Source organism: Pristis pectinata, chromosome 11 (genome assembly GCF_009764475.1).
Source record: "Pristis pectinata isolate sPriPec2 chromosome 11, sPriPec2.1.pri, whole genome shotgun sequence".
NCBI classification, from domain to species: Eukaryota; Metazoa; Chordata; class Chondrichthyes; order Rhinopristiformes; family Pristidae; genus Pristis; species Pristis pectinata.
In genome coordinates, this window is record NC_067415.1 from 26,883,172 (window position 1) to 26,897,057 (window position 13,886).

The window sequence follows — 13,886 nt, forward strand, 5'->3', positions numbered from 1 at the left end:
GTGCATCTTGAGGGAAATGGCTTACAGGAAACTAACATATCAGTTGACTGGCTCTCCTTGAGTAGAGTGTCTCACAGTTATCCATCCACCCTTTGCATAACTTGTACTCCCTGCCTCTTTGCCTTGTCCTTAAACCATTTTTTTTCAAATATCTGCTGCTTCTGTTTCCTGATGATACTGTGTCCAACATTATAACAAGAATACTCCCTGGACAACTTGAGTGCAGCCAAATTTTCTTTCTCTAAATGTGATTTATTTGTCTTGCCAGTGTTTGTTACCTTGATGCTTCCTATTGTTGATAGTTTGTGATTGATGTGTTCTTCGACTTAATCTATTGCATGCTGTGTCAGCTTTTGGGACAGTTGTCCCTGCCCACTTTCTTGTGAGAATAATGTGCTGTCATCCTGAGGGAATTACTGTTGGCCATTCTGCACTTGGCCCTTTTTTTGGATACTACCTTAACATAGTGAGGCGGGGAAGTAAACTTGATGCCGTAATAGAATAAGAAACTCCTATTGACAGCACTCCCTATGTGCTCCCCAGGCTTTATCTATGAGAAGGAGAGGTTAAGCCGAAAGATCTTTTTTGCAACCTCTTAAACCTATGTGGTATAGGAATAGAAACACACACATGCACGCACAAACACATAAATTATCAAATGCTTTTTGCACTGCTGCCCTTTATTCACCAGGTCAGACATAGCAAACACAACTTCCCTATCATAAGTCTGTGTTGACACTACGAAATCATAAGATTTTCTGGGTACTACTTATCTAATAAGAGATATCTTTTTACCTACTACTCACATGAGGTTAACCGGCCTATAGTTCTCTGTGAACTCTCTCATTTTTTGTTCAAGAGCAATATTGCATTTACTATTATTCTAAAATCCAAGAAGCCCAGAATATCAAAACTAATGCAATCATTATCTTTGCAACAATGCCTTACAATATGACGCAGGGGATGGCAAGCTTTAAATTAAATTTTTAAATTTTACTTACAGCGTGGTAACAGGCTCTTCCAGCCCAACGAGTCCGCGCCGCCCATTTTAAACCCAAATTAACCTACCCATACGTCTTTGCAATGTGGGAGGAAACCGGAACACCCGGAGGAAACCCACGCAGACACGGGAGAATGTACAAACTCCTTACAGACAGCAACGGGAACCTTCATGGAGTAGCAGGAACCATGGCTTCTTCTGGGCATACAACACAAAGGAAGTGGAGGAAGGTTCACACTAGGAGTCAGGCTGTTCAAGAATCTCACATTTGTATCCATGATCAGTGAATGCATATTTAAATGCCACATCCTATAACTGGGCAATTGGCATTATATACAGAATAAATGTACCACCCTCAATAACCTGCAATCTCTATCATTTGTATGCTCCATCACATCCTCACTGGTCCAAGTTTCCCAGTGATATCTCAGTGACTGAACACACTGCTAATCACTTAGGCACATTATCCAAGCTCATTCACTTGCACAATCATCCTCACTTGTAAGATAAATCAGCGCACATTTGAAGGTAACAACAGTTAGCAGTGGGTTACTACCACAACTACCACAATGCAGATGATCATTGTCACAATAATTGAAAATGTAGCCAGCCACAGAGCCAAAACTTACAAGGTACCCAAATACCGAATGCTCCTTCTTGTCTCTCATCTTGCTCCCATCCCACAATAGATTGAAGTTTACCAGTTGCAGTTGGCACAAGCTTGCATTTCTTACTTTGCATGCAACCCCTCACCACAACTATAAACTTTACTTTACCCTTTCCACATATGCAAGAAATATAACTTGGCCAGAGAGTGACACAAGAATAAGGACAGAGTGAAAGTGAAGAAACACGGATCCTTGATGTTATACTCCTGGTCACAAATTCTGACACTGCTCTTAATTAGAAGTTGGCTTAGAAGTGGACCGGTAAGATTCTGTGGAACATAAATCTGAATGCATTTGTAAGCTACTCCTCCAATGCTGTTGCTTTTGCCAATCAGTCAGCCAGGCCAGAATACTGCTGATTAGGTCAAGAAGGTCCTGGGTCTTTAGGATCCAATGCTGCTCAGGGTCTTCAAGGCCAACTGCAGCCTCAATAGCCTTCCACCATCCCTGCTTCAGCCACTGAATTAGCGCTGTGTAGGAGCACTAGTCTAGTTTACCCTTGGTGATGGTAAACAGTCACCAAGGGATGATTCAATGCCATTTGTCATGCTTTGATTTGTAAATTTGCTTTGAAATGTTCCCTTTACATTTTTGCATTGTGGAAGAGAGGACAACGTGATAGTCATTACCAGAGGGAATGTAGTGAGGACAGGTTGTTGGTTGTTGGTGAATGGGAAATTAAGATTATCTTTACTGGTATCACAGTTGGAGGAGTTGTTCAGGGTCAGCATGCCCAGAAAGGGTTATCTTAGTTTTCCTCTCCCTTACTTTTCCGAATCAGCCTCATCCACCTCCTCTTCCTGCATGACAGCTGCTTGCTGTAAACAAAGAGGTTAGAGCTGAACCCTCACAATAATGAGTTAGTTTGATTGTAGACCACATTGAATCGTAACAACCAATCTACTGAGGGCTTCTCCCTAGTAATTCAAACAGCAGTCTGCTTCACACACCCATGATCTGCTGTATCGTCTTTCATGTGCCACTATGGCATTCATTAATAAATATTGTCCATATGTGAGGTGGTCCATGGTCCCTCTTCAAAGGCTATTACAAAACCTACTTAAAATACAAAACATGTTAATAAATGCAAAACCAAAAACAGTTCAATACTTGAGTGGTCAGGTTATTGCTGTGATTACAGCACCTCATGTGGCAGAATGCAAGGACAAAACAATGAGACTTGAAATATGGTTGATGAAGATATATATGGTCAAAACAAATATATTTTGATGTGTCAGGTAGAGGTGGAGCTCACTTGGATGTGTAGGCAAGGAATGAAGCCTTGCCTGCTGAAGAAGAGCCAATTATATCTTTAATTCAATTCAGAACTCTTACTAACTGGGCTTTAAGGCATATTGCAAAACCAACATCTTTGGCAAAGCTTTCCAGAGGGCATTTAATGCCTTTTTTTTAACCCATGCCTTTCAAAAACTATCTGATAATATATAAAAACAATTGCATTTTGTTATTTGATTGGTACCATTTACAAAGTAGTTTCTTAATAATATTCCTTTTTAGAATCAGTAGCTTTAATATTATAGTCAGTGACCTGATTTAAGGAGAAACCATGCGAGCAGTTTATCATTACTATAATGACTCTTAAATGCTGTTTCCAGATGTGAAGCTTACGCAGAGACCAAAAGCAGCATTGTTTCTCTGGATAGACTTGGCAGCAGCATCAACATTATTGGAAATAAGATTCATGGCATTAATGAAAGAGTAGAGTTACTGCAAGGGAAAAATAAGGTATTTAAAGAATTAAATGCATTTACAAATATATACATACTATTTTTAATAAATATTGTTTTGAATACTGTGAAAATATTGTTTGAAGTTCATGCTTTAATCCGGTTAGATTTATTTAAGTATATTGTGTTTTACTGTGGTTTTCTTTATCCATTTCTTTTCCACACACATACATGGCTCCTAACATGGCTAGGCACCTATTACAAGGCACATACTTAAGCCACACCATAACCAATACATATTAGCAATCATATGTTTAGCATGGTGAATCATTTGACCTATGGATGTATAAGTACATGAATTTGTTGGACTTAATATTTATTAATTAGTGAATAATAAAGTCAGAGCCTGTTTTTTTAGAAAATAAATTTTAGTTTACTTTTTAATTTCTGCTCACTTTCCTCTGGAACTTAATTTGAATTCAAACTTTACTAAAATTTCCACTGGCAATAAGGCATGTACAAGGATATAGCTCTAAACCCAGTCCCAGTGAGTCTGAGAATATAGCACAAAACATGAACATGCATGTCTCAAAAAACTACCTACATTTTTAGTTAATTGTCAGCATTTACAATGGGATCTTGTTGCAACAAACTTGCTGGATAGAACAAAGGCGTATGATTGTGCTGCTTTAGTATTAAGTGTTTGACCTCACTCATCTTCTGCATCCAAGTAGTATACAGGTAAAGTGAAAATCTAGTTTAATCTAAAGAAAAAAATCTGGATAATTTCTCAGGCGATCAATCTAGTTCTGGAGATTGTGTAAACGCTGACTTCTTTTACTTATCATCTTATTTGTAGTGTAATTTTCACCTCAGCCAAGGACAGGATCAGCCGTTATTAGAAAGTGCAGGTCATACTCATATTCTAGTTTAAGTGATCCTACTGTCTACATATTAGTTGCTGCTTTTTCTACATTACAATACCCTTCAAAAGTACTTTATAATCTACCTCAGAAGTGAAGTCATTGTATAGATGGAAGTTCTTTTTATATAATTCTCAAACCATTCAGTGGACCATTGTTCAGATTAATCCAATACATAGTAGTAGTTGTACTCAGGTTAACACTTGCATAAGTGCTGTCATAAAATTGCAAATGCTAATTAGCAATCAAGTATATTGTTAAAGAATTATTTTATGCTCAAATCAAGTGATTAAGAAAGGGAAATTTTTTTCTGATTCTTTCTTTCTGTTTGATTCTTTTGATCTGTCCTTCTCCAAATTTAAAGAGGAAAGAACTTGCATTCATGTAGCCCTTTGTACCAAAGCACCTTGCAATCACTGAGTTACTTCTGCACCACACCAACCAATTGTGCATACAGCAAAGTCCCGAACAGCAACTGGATGAATGTTGTTTATGTACTGGTTGTTGGCCAGAATTTGTGAATGCCCCATTGCTTTAATAGTATCATGAGTACAATAGCAAAGTGATTAATTTACTCACCAAGTATTCAGAGGCCCGACTTTGTGAGATCAAATCCCACTATAGCAGCTGGTGAATTTAAATTCACAAAGCAAATAAAAATCTGAAATGAGCAGTTCAGGGCTGGTGTTTCACAGAAGTACAGATATGACGAAGATTGAGGATTGTAGCAAACTAAAATATGGATAGCAAAGTTTTAAATACAGGGTAGAGGAAGAGAGATCAGACAGGAGTATACTGCATTAGTCAAGAGATTCTTAAATGCATTCCTGGTAGTTGGTAGGTTTTTCCAGAGGATTGGGAGGATGGATCCTAAGGCTACCATTCACTTCACTGGGTCACCAAAATTTTGGCCAACTATGTCCAACACCTGCTGTCGGTGCCACAGGTGGCTATGACCTATGGGCACTAGCTGGCATTAGATGGGCAGCTCAAACTGCCACAGGTATTTTTGTGGGAAAATTTCAGGGTGATAAGGTCTGTGCTAGTATGCAGGTTTTGGGAGGGGCAGCTACTGACGCCAGAGTTGGGGAGGTTTGCAGGCACTCAGATGACCGGGAAGTGAGCAAGGAGAGGTAGGGGAAGTGCGAGGGTGGGTGCAGGCAGGGGTTTGGTGTGGTGGGGAGAGAGCAGAATTAGAGCAGGATAGTGGAGGTGCAAGTGTGAGAGCAAATGGAGGGATTTGTGGGAAGGAATAGTGGGAGAGCGATAGGGGAGATTTGGGATGGAGGGATAACAAGGGATGGGGGAGAGTGAAGGGGAGATCGTAAGTGAAGTGAGTGGGAAAGCTGGGTGAGGAGAGAGGAAGAATAAGGATTTAGAGAGAGGGGGAGATAAAGGCCTGAGGGAAAGGGGGAGAGAAATGGGAAGTAGGGACAGAAGGAGGAAGGAAGGAGAATTGGGGAATGGGACTGAGGGAGGAAGCAGGATATGGGAAAGGAGGTTGTTAAGGAAGAGGGTATTGGCAAGAATGTGTGTGAGAAACATATACAGAGCTTTCTCAGTAGAAGGTTTTTTTTATTCTCCATATGTTTATTTTCAAACGGTTGGATTTTTCCAATCCTGTAACTACAATATCTGCAGGTTTCCACTTAAGATCTCACATACTGAATTATATCCTAAACAGAATTATCTCCAACAGGTAAAATGATGAAAGCTGCTAAAATGTCTATAATTATCACATTATGAGTGCAATGAGTGGCAATTAAGTCACTGAAACATCAAAAGGCGACTAATAAAAATAGTAAATTACAGTCAAAGTAAAATGGGTTTTGAGAAGGCAGTGAACCATTGATTTTGGATCCAAAACATGGAACACTTTAATGAACCTTTGTGTAGTTGGCTCTAAAGGCAACAGAGATATTGGTTGAAGAGTTCAAGAGCAGGTAAGCAGAGGTAGCAGCAAGGTCAAGTTATGTGACAGAGATGGAAATAGGCAACCTTAGTAATGGAGAACGTATGTTGTTAAGAAAACTGCATTGCCCAAACACACTGCAAACAGTTGATCAGCTTCAGGCAGTTTCCTGGGAAGGGAATAGAGATGAGGGAGCTGAATTTGCGATGAGGAGCAAAAGTAAAATGGGTTCGCTTCACCGTATTAGGCAGTGTAATAAACAATTCTTCCTGAACATTAAGAATGATTGAGTTACACTAGCCAGAGAATAAAAGAAATGGAATTATTGTCCCAGAATCCCAGAGAATCTTACTATAGAATATCATGGATATCTCATGTCCTTTGGAATTAGTGGCCTGTAACTTGTATCTTAAACTGAAATTTCTTGGAAGTGTAAAATCAGTCACTGCAGTTAAAAAAAAACCTGTTGAGTAATATTGGGTAATGAAAAATAATGCAAATTTACTTTCATCATCTCTCCAATGCATGGCATATGACAATATGACATATATTCAAAACAAAATTAATGTTGCATTATTTTATTGGAAACTTCTTTGTACATACCAGATTTTTTAAAGTAACTGAAATATGGATTTTACACACAAAATATTTTGAGTAGTACAATTCTATACAAAATCTAGGAACAGTTTTAAATTCCAAGCTCTAAAACACATGATGAAACTGAGTCCCTGAAAACAAGGAATGGTAGGTCAAAGGTTTTACCAGAACAGACAATATAATAGTCATAAAGTAATTAATGGTCTCCTTAATATGACCCCTAACATTTAAAAATGTTATATATGGAGTTGAATGAAAGCGGAGGAAATGAGTACAAATAAACTCTGATTAAACCAGAATGATGACCATAATGTTGTCGCAACATTTCCGCCCAAACTGCTTTATAAATGAGGAGAGCTGAACAAAATCATTATAACATGGCAGAGCTAATGCCATTAAATAACTATAATCAATTAAACAAGCTCTATCACTGTTTTCCTGAGAGATAAGGTTTCCTTGCCCCACACCCCAAAGTTCATGCCATTTTGTTAGAAATACATATAGTATTGTGCATTTAAAGCATTTTAAAGTTGTGGATCACTTAATTATTAAAAGTCCTAGTCTGGTTGTCATTGTAAATTGTGATTGAACACTTTCAGGTTCAAGGTCCAGGTCTTTCTGTCACTCAAACCCATCCATAATAGATGGTAGGAATTACAAGAGTTCTTTCCTGGATAGCTTGTAAGAAGAGACATAAATAAATATTATCCAGCCTGTGTTGTCATACCCATATCTTCTTCTGGTTATCTGAGATTCACTTCATGAGGTTGACAACAGCCAACATTCTGGACAGTAGCATACTTTTTTTTAAAAAAAGGATACTAAGAATTTTAAAATTAATTCTTGAGATGCCCATCCCTAGTTTTCCTAAGATGGTTGTAACCAGGTGACCTCCTAAGTTGCCAACTACACTTGTCTGGGCATAGAGTCCTGGACAAATCAAATCAACTAAGGATGGCAGATTTCCTTTCCTAAATGGTATCATCATGTAATCCAATTTCACGGTCACATTCAAAGTTTCCAGATTTTTTGCACCAGTTTCTCCGCATTATTAATCTAGTTTTCTGGATTAAGGGCTCTATAACATTAGTCTATCCTTAGTATTGCAGGGAAGAAATGGAATATATCATTGTGGAGGAGGTAGTGTGGAGGGGGAAACTATGTACATTTAAGTTGATTATTTCATTGGAATTTTGCCATGCCATAAATAAACGAAATCCTAGCTCAAGATTCATTACATGTCAAGCCTGGTTCAGTTTAGTAGCTTTGTCTCTGAATCTGAAAGTCATGGGTACATGGCTAACTCCAAAAACTTTGAGAAAATAACCTAAGCAGGGTCTTCATTGCAGTGGAGAAGTGCTGCGCTGTTGAAGTATCATGTGACTTTAACCCAAAATCCCAAATACCCTTTTAGACCGATTAACAGATCCCACAGAATTATTTGAAGAACAGGGAAGTTCTTTCAGTGTCCTGGTCTGCAGTCAGCCCTCAAACAGCACCTAAAAAAGAGAATCAGATCATTTATTTCATTTCTTCTGATGGGATCTTGCTGCAGACAAATTCACTACCAGCAATGTGACAGGGATTATACTTCAAAAGTACTTCACTGATTGCAAGATGCTGGAGACATCCTGAGATTTTAATACCCTTGATATTAGTGTAAATTCTTTCTGTACATTCTCCATTTAGACAGTAGAATCAGATGAAGATATCCAGTTTTCAACATTTTTTAACATTAGGATTAAACTGACAACAAAATTGTACTGTGGTGATTCTGGTGTGTCAGGGTCATTACTAATTGCGAAAGCAGGGGAATGTGTGTGTGTGTGTGTGTGTGTGTGTGTGTGTGTGTGTGTGTGTGTGTGTGTGTGTGTGTGTGTGTGTGTGTGTGTGTGTGTGTGTGTGTGTGTGTCGGGGGGGTGGTGGTGGTGAGGATGAGGGATGCCTGGAACATTTGAGGATGTTTAAAAAAAAGATGCAAAACAAGGTCCAAAAGGATACTTTAAAATTAACAGTATATACTGAAATATTTAAAAATTGACTTAAACCAAGCAAAGCATCAGATTATAATTATTTGTCATTTCACTTCAAAAACATTCTTTTGTTAAGCAGTTTGATGGCTTATTTATGTTTCAAATTTGCAGTGACATTAACATTTCAGGGTATATATAAACTTCTATCAAATGTGACTACAGAAGGCCCTATTGTGAGTACCATTGGATGAGACAGTATCAAATCACTTGTAAAATGACTGGATTAGCATTCTTTGAAACTACCTGAAGTTGTTCTAAATGTTCAGGGTGAAAACACTCACATGCAGAATAATAAGAATTCCCTCCTGAGGAGGACCATTGCTAATATTCACAATATACTACTCGGCTGAAACTAACTACTAAAACCAGCCTTTGCTTCAGCTGAGTATAAAACAAACCAAATATGTCTGCATATTCAAAGCCAGGAACAGAACGATAAAGATGTTAAATAGCTCCATGGGGAGAGTTTTCCTGTTATTCTACCAATATCATTGTTTTGGAATAAAGTATTTTCAAAGAACTAAGATGTAACAATTTCACAATTATATGGCAATGAGTAAATAGAACCATTGAATAACTGTACCTGGTTACACTGCAAAAGGAAATGTTTCATTTGATGAGAAAATGAATAGGATATTCATTATTGTTTTATTTCCCTTTTTTTTCCTTTTAGACTGTCAGTGTTCTGGTAGTAGCAGAATCTAATATTTCTGGAACTTATCATTGTTTGGCTTCAAACAAAGTTGGAAAAGATGTAAAAAGTATTAATTTTTATATTTCAGGTAAGTGATTGAAGCAGCAATAAAAGCTATGAATTGCATATTTGATAAGAATGACAACTTGCATTGCTTGCATTTAAAGAATATTTAAAGACTTCACAGAGTAAGCATCTCTTGAGAATTTAATCAGGGCAAGGGATGAAATAATAAGAGCTGAACTAAAGTTGTAGACAAAAATGGTCAAAGATATAGATTTGTGTATGCTTATAAACATGGAGATGGAGGTGAAGGAATTTAGGGAAGAAAATCAGGAGACTGATGACAGAACATCTGGAAACTCTGTCACCATGACATAGCTAGGTAGTGTGGTGGGAAAGAAGGGAGGGATACAAGCAAAATCATGGATGAATTTGAAGGATAGAATGTGTTTGTTTTGGGAACAAAGGACCATTGCAGATCACACATTGTGTATGACTGACAAATTTAGAGGAATATCTGACTTTGAACTTATTTATGAATGGTGCAGGAATTCAGTTGGCAAAGAGAACATTAAGGAAATTGGGTACTTTCCAATATTGCTGCCTGGACTGTAAGTCAGGTAAACCGTATCATCCACCTCATGTACAATTCCTAACAATGTTCATAGACCAAAATCATTTATTCATTATGGATTCTACAAAAGGAAGACAATAATTCTTATCTAGAATGAAATTTATTAAATTCTAATTTGAAACATAAACAAGACATTCATATTTGTGAATATGATAGTTTGTTGCAAGTTAAAAGTATTACATGTTACCATTACTACTAGCTCACAACGGAATTGCAATCTAATTATTTTTTTATTTCAAGTACTATTTCCCCTTTTTCAAATAATTCAGAAACTCACAAAGTATCAATCTCTTACTGTGTATTGGCAGGGTATTAACAGAATTTAATCAAATTACAACTAAGTGTTATTAAATTGGATCTAAGTAAGTAAACCCCGCAGTTATTTTCTTAATATTATTTGCTGTTTCCTCAAAAGTAATCTATTTCATACACTCTTTCCTCCTTTAACAAGAGGTCTAGATAATCTTGTCTCAGTTTTGGTCATCTGCTGCTTAATTGACTGCCCAGAAGGCATGCTAGAGTGATGTCAGACTGGACTCCACACTGTCTGGTTTTGCTTCCTCTAGCAGAAGACTTAGTCAAGTCTTGAAACTAGTCTCTAAATGAATTCCAATGTCAGCTGTCAGGGACAGATTGTCTGACCTGTTGGCATTTACCTGCTTTTTTGGGCAGAAAGATGCACATCAATTGGCAAAGCTCTGACCTTCTGATCTCCCGACATCTAGAATATCTGCATTGCTAGGAGATCAATATTCCCAGCCTTTGTGTGGGCAAACTGAGTCTCTCTACATACCACCAAAATTTTCCAGTGAACCTGGTCTGGTCTTTGGTAGAATGCCTCTGGCCGGGTGAGACTCCTGGAATAAACAGTGTCTTCTTCAGTCTGAAACTGAGTTTGGGGGTCAGAGAGATGGAAGTGGAATGTAGGATTTCCTCTGGGGAGCATTTATTTCTGGGTGTTTTGAAAATGCATTTACCACAAGAGATAAATTTGTGGAGACCAAGTAAAAGAAAGCTGCAATTTGATCAGTAGTTCCCAGTGTACAACCTTCCACTCATCCCTATGTTATGAATAGCAAAGAACATTATTACAATCATTATAAATGAAAAGAAAAGGTTATAATGCTCACAGGCAGCAAAGCTAAACTACTTAAAAATATGCTTTCCATTGTAGGAGAATCTTTGAATTTCAATTTCTAATTGCAAAAAGATCAGCTAATAGGCACTACAAGTGTTTTTCTGTTGTTCCAGAGACATTTCAAATAGGGTAATAAATTATACCAATGTAAGTACATTTTGGTATCACAGGATAGGATAAATGCTATGGTTGGTTAGTGGTAGAGTAACAAAAATATGGACAATAAGGTTAGGAAATGACTCATAAAGCACTAATAATGCTTGGATCACACAGACAATGGTTAAAATGCATTAGCAGGTTCAAGGACTCTGTATGTTAGAACTTTTCAATGTGACATCAGAATAGCATTCTGTTCTCACACTTTTATCAATATGCTTATAGAGTAAGTGCCAGTTTCAGTAATCAGAAACATTTGGTTATCAAGTAGAAAATAGTCATGTTTGCTCCAACAAGGCAAAGCAAATTATGCCTTTTGTTTCAATAAATATGGAAAAACATGATCAAAATGCTACATATTATAAATTATGATGTTATTTGTCACCAAATAAGTAATACATTATGAGTTTATGCATCCTTAATTTATATCAGCACACTTATGGTACTGTTCAATAATTGCAAAGGAAGATTATTTTTTATGATATTGCACACATTTCTGTCAAAATTAGGACATTTGGAGGCATCAATATTTAGTTTTCCTCATTATTATTGTCAATTATTGGGAAGGTATATTTTTGGTAAATTCCAAATATGCAGAAATTTTGTAATTAGAAATGGGAAACTGCACATTTAATATCAATGCCAAGAATTTTCAAGTAACACGTCGATTGGGAACAAATAAAAATTAGTTTACACCAACAATCACAACTTTTTCTAAAATCAACTAACTGTTTATGCTGGAAATCTGAAATAACAACAGAGCCTTCACTCCGTCCGCGGCAAAAGCCAAGATCTCCTGGTGGCCAGCCACTTCAATTCCACATCCCATTCCCATACTGATGTGTCTATCCACGGCCTCCTCTACTGCCACGCTGAGGCCAGATGCAGGTTGGAGGAGAAACACCTCATGTTCCGCCTTGGGAGTCTCCAATCTGATGGCCTCAGTGTTGATTTCTCTAACTTCTGGTAACCCCTCCCCTCTTTCTTCTCCCTTCTTTCTTTCCCCCTTTTCTTCCCCCTCCTTGTCTTCCCTCGTTCCTGTGGCCCCCTTACCCTTCTCTTTCCCTTCCCCCACCCTTATGACCTGCCCGTCTATTCCCCACCTCCTTCCCTTTTTTCCATGGTCTACTGCCCTCTCCTACCAGATTCCTTCTTCTTCAGGCCTTTGCTTCTTTGACCTATCAGCTTCTTACATCTCCCCCCTCCCCCACCCACCTACCACCCCCCTACCTCCCCCCCTCTCACCTGGACTCACCTATCACCTGCCAGCCTGTGCTCCACCCCTCCCCTGACCTTCTTATTCTGGCTTCTGCCCTATTCCTTTCCAGTCCTGATGAAGGATTTTGACCCAAAACGTCAACTGTTTATTTCACTCTATAGATGCTGCCTGACCTGCTGAGTTCCTCCAGCATTTTGTGTATGTTGCTCCAGATTCCAGCATCTGCAGAATCTCTGTGTCACCGTGAGAACCATTTATTCCTACTTTTTGTTTACCCTCCCATAACCAGTCCCTAATTCATGACAGTATACTACCTTCAGTCCTACGTGTTCCAATTTTTGTCTAGTAATCTCTTGTGTGGCACATTATCGAAGGTCTTCTGGAAGTCCAAATATCTGGAGCCTTGTCCATTCTGCTGGTTATAATCACAAAAATCTCTAACAGATTTGTCAAACGTGATTTCCTTTAAATAGAGCCACGTTGGCTCCGTTCAGTCTTATTATTTTCTGAGTGCCTTATTCCCAATTTCTTCATAGTTGATTCTAACTGGTTTGCTGTTCCCCGTTTTGCCTTGCCTTCCTTCTTTATATAGTAGGGTTACTTTTTCTATTTTACAATCCATGGGAATCATTCTACAATCTAAGGAATTTTGAAAGACAATAACCAGTGCATCCAATGTATCCATAGCCACTTTGTTTGTAACCTTGGGAGGCAGATCATCAGTTCCTTGGGAGTTATCAGCTTTCACTCCATTGCTTTCTCTGGCACTTTTATTTTAACACTGCAAATGTTTTTCTGCTCCTTATTCTCTCTGAACCTACCTTTTCTATGTGCTGGAGAGAAAGTGGTTTGTTTCATAATGAAACCCTCATCAATTTTTCAGACATTTTTGTCCTGCCTCCCAGAGCAATCCCAATTCCATTCCCTCCAAAACAGTTCCCTGTAACCCATTCTCTTTAACATGCTCATCAGCACCCACTGATTCTCCTGTCATCTACCTACATTAGGAATAAACTACATGCTGGTTGCCAATTAACCTTCCTGACCAATAAGATACAGCTGCTGTATCTTATTGCTCAGGAAGTTATTTTCTACATGATAAAACATGATTACACTGACAAAGATTATCTTTGGGAAGAATTTTGACATTTAATTTACATATCTGGGATCAACCTATATTTGTATCATTCTTAAACACAAATTCATCAAAAGCATTTATGA

At 38.0% G+C, this 13,886-nt stretch overlaps 1 protein-coding gene across 1 annotated transcript in view; it reads left to right on the plus strand.

The window, feature by feature from the left end:
- flt1 (fms related receptor tyrosine kinase 1) overlaps positions 1–13,886 on the plus strand; it is a 129,420-nt gene that overhangs the window by 57,010 nt on the left and 58,524 nt on the right. Inside the window, 2 exon segments of the mRNA XM_052026169.1 lie at positions 3,285–3,414; positions 9,495–9,603. Coding sequence (XP_051882129.1) covers positions 3,285–3,414; positions 9,495–9,603 — 239 coding nt within the window.